Source organism: Convolutriloba macropyga, chromosome 10 (genome assembly GCF_964194025.1).
Source record: "Convolutriloba macropyga chromosome 10, txConMacr16.3, whole genome shotgun sequence".
Taxonomy (NCBI): Eukaryota; Metazoa; Xenacoelomorpha; order Acoela; family Convolutidae; genus Convolutriloba; species Convolutriloba macropyga.
The window spans coordinates 51,290,471-51,293,967 of NC_134477.1; the positions used below are offsets into that span (position 1 = coordinate 51,290,471).

The window sequence follows — 3,497 nt, forward strand, 5'->3', positions numbered from 1 at the left end:
TACAATTAAACTGTAACTTTTTCAGCTGTTACCAATTTCACTTGTCAATTAGAATAACATTTTGGAGGATCACTACCAGAACCATGGTTATTTGAAAAAAGTAACTCAAAGGTATCTAATTTGGTAATCTATTCTGCCCCATTCATGCCTGTTGTTATACAGCACGTTACTTACGTAAAATAGCACGTGCGCAAGGGGAGGCCTAAGCTACATTTCCACTAAGCTGGTAGGGGGAGGGGGCAGAACAGATCCACCAATTTTTGCAATTAAATGATCCCAGACAATTGCTAGTCTTGTATGGTAAAAGTTTAATGCAACATTTCTGGATGGGCTGGTTGTTTGAGTGTACAGAATACTCAAGCTTGAAAATGTTGTCCGCGATACGTTTAAACACCGTGTAAAATTACGCAGATAATGTTTGAAAAATTGTAACAACTTGTAGAAAGTTTTTGTAAAATATTGTTCATTATCAGCATAAACGTCAAAGTATTGCTATATTTTGTCAGCTATGTCCACGTTCTGGTGCGCTTAATTAGTTTTGTGACGTTTAGTGTATATTTCTGACTCAAAGAATGAGTTTAGACAGCTTTCCATAAGAAACAATGTTGTCTCTAGTTGATCACATTTTCCTCTAAAGGAGACAGGCCTTTGCTATTAGCTGGACTTTTTTTCTGATCAGAGCTATCGGACTTTAGATGAGTCCTTGACCAGAACGCTGTTTTTTTGTTGTCTCTTGGCTGAGCCAACATCTCTCAGTAGAAAAAAAACAAAAAATGAAAAAAATTAGGCGCTCGAAATGGTCCCTGATCAGACCCAATTGCATTCGAAAACATTTCTGAACAGACCCAAGTGCGCTCGAAGAGTTTATGATCAGACCCAAGTGCGCTCGAAGAGGTTATGTTCAGACTCAATTGCGCTCGAATTTGCCTCTGATTAGACCAAAGTGCGATCGAAGAGGTTACGATCAGACTCAAGTGTGCTCGAATCCGCATAAGATCAGACTTTTCAAACCAAAATTACCTCTTTTCAGACCATTTCCAGACCATTGTCCAGACTGTAGTGCGCTCGAACTTCCGTCCAGACCCTGTAATTTCGGTCTGGGAACACACGGCTGGGCGCTCGACTGAGTCTGATCATAAACCAATTTGGGTGTGGACCTCAACCTGGGTAGTAATCATCAAAATTGCTTTCTACCATGCATTGTTAACCCGATTCGCAAGACTCATATAAATTTTTATATGATTTGTGAGACAGTTGCTATATTCAGACCATTTTTAGTTTTGTAATAACCAAATCACAGTTTTCCAGAGAAAATGTGACACGCAAAACAATGGTACTTGAGTTTAACATTTCATCTATAAAATCAATTGCTTGATTTCTTTTGCTCACAAAAATACTCAATACAGAAAAATGGTTTTTGCCTAAAAAATGAATAAATTAAAATTAGATTAACTACGGGCAGTTGTATTTAAACATAAAATTAACTAAACTTTACTTCGTTCCAGTTTCTTTGTCACAGCGTAAATGCATGAGTTCGTCTACAAACCAGCAAAATCATAGCATTTCATAATATTCGTATCTAGGTAACTAAGTTTTGCGGAGGATATCGTTCGCAAATCCACCAATGTTCATCGCACATAATGTTGTTTTTGAACCAATCAAAACTGAGAAAATGGTCAATTTGATTTCCTATGAAGTAATAGAGATCACCGCTTCTATTTGGTGTGAGCATGTACATTGAGCAATTTTGATTCAGTCCTGATTTTTTCAGTGGCCCCGTTCCAAATCCAAGTTCAATGATGACGTTCGTGCTTAGATGTCTGTCGAAATGACCCTGAAAAAATATAGCTTGACTATTGTCCCAAAAACTACCCCAAAATAACAAACTGATTGCCTCGGGGATTGCGTAATTTTTTCTGAATAAACATCAAGAAACTTACAAAAAAAGAATTGTATTAATGTGCCGCTATTTATTGGCCACAAAAATAAACTGATTCCAATGATTCCAATGTTACATTTTGGGCGTTATCATTATCTCCTTGACCTATCAATCAGATATCAGAAGTTAAATTCTGCCAGCCATGAAAACATGACTGTAACATCTACTGACCTCAAACTTCTGAAATTGATTGTACCACGGCAATGTATGTTTCTCATGAAAAATGGCATGTTAGAAAATCACACCCGCCATTTGGACCCGATATCAATTTATATGCTAATCAAACAAAACATTTATTATTATTCTAAATTTTTTCTGTATATATTTGAATAGGGGTAATATAAATGAGAGCTGGATTTTCAGTTCAATTTTTAAATTAAGAAATACTGTTAAAACATAGAAATAATCTTTCCGTTTGGTTCCAGCTCCTAAAGTTTATTGGTTTTTAGCGTACTGTGGTTTTTTCGCGATTTCTGTTTCCAGTATGTTTTTAGAACAGCTGGAATTTTAGACCAGCTGAGTTTTTGATAGTTTTATAACTTGACATGTACTTTGATGTAGTTGAGTTTTCTGTTGTGGTCTGTGAAGTTCATCACAACGTCTAAGTACTCGTAGGGTGTCATGCCATTCTTCTGTCCAAATTGTTTGTAGATCGAAAACTGTTTCTCACAGCAAAGTTCTCCTGAAAGTGTTAAAAATTGTGACTTTGGATATTTCGTTTCTTTCATCTAACTGCTTCCATTTAACTTACAAGAATGTGCATGATTAAAAAAAATTGAGCAGAACTTTAGTTCTATTCATCAAGAAGTGCTAACAATTAGTTAATCGTTACTTGTTAAACTGGCTTATACGCTATTTTCAGAATCAAAAGACTATTTAGAATAAATTGATTGTTGAAAATTGAATTGAATTAAGTTCCGTGAAAACAGTTTACAATTAATAACTATAAACGTTTTCAAGAGGTACGTCAGAAAAGCTTTACAGCTCGTTTAGGTGACGTCCCTTTTGAAAAACTCATCAATTATACTTTACTTTCCAGAAAATTAAGAACGAGTTAGTTTGTACCTCAGCCACTAATCAGCCAAAAATTAAAGTAAAAAAAGACTTACTGTCGAAAATGTAGTTTTTGAAAATTTGATCTACTAAAATAAATTGACTATTTAGAATAAGTTTAGAAATAAAAACAACATCCAAGAATTTCTTTTACTTTTTTTTTCAGAAGAAACATTTTCAACTGAAGCTCTTAAAATTGACGGCATACTAATTTTTTCATAAAAATTAGTGTGAATTCTTTTAAAAAAATATGTACACAATATCGGAAGCTGACGACAGACCAATAAAGCGAGTGAATTAAAATAAATAATAATTGTTTTGCTTATTAAATTAATCAACAATGAATGTTCTTTGGATGGATAGTACTCTGATCATGCTTTAATTGGCACTTGTTATTGTTTACTTACGAGTAAAAATCTTTGGTTGAAAAAGAGTATATTAGACTCACGCGATGTGTAAAAATACCTAGTTTAAAAAACTATTATGTTCATCAGGCTTTAAGTAC

General features: G+C 34.3%; 1 protein-coding gene across 2 annotated transcripts in view; it reads right to left on the reverse strand.

Moving 5' to 3' along the window:
- Positions 1–1,414: 1,414 nt before the first annotated feature.
- Positions 1,415–3,497, reverse strand: part of LOC142348663 (uncharacterized) — a 35,148-nt gene continuing 33,065 nt past the window's right edge. For both annotated transcript variants that reach the window (XM_075400096.1, XM_075400095.1), the window contains exons 4-5: positions 2,491–2,621; positions 1,415–1,834 (exon numbers count right to left, since the gene is read on the reverse strand). In XM_075400096.1, coding sequence (XP_075256211.1) covers positions 1,580–1,834; positions 2,491–2,621 — 386 coding nt within the window. In that variant the 3' untranslated portion in view covers positions 1,415–1,579. The remainder of the gene's footprint in view (positions 1,835–2,490; positions 2,622–3,497) is intronic.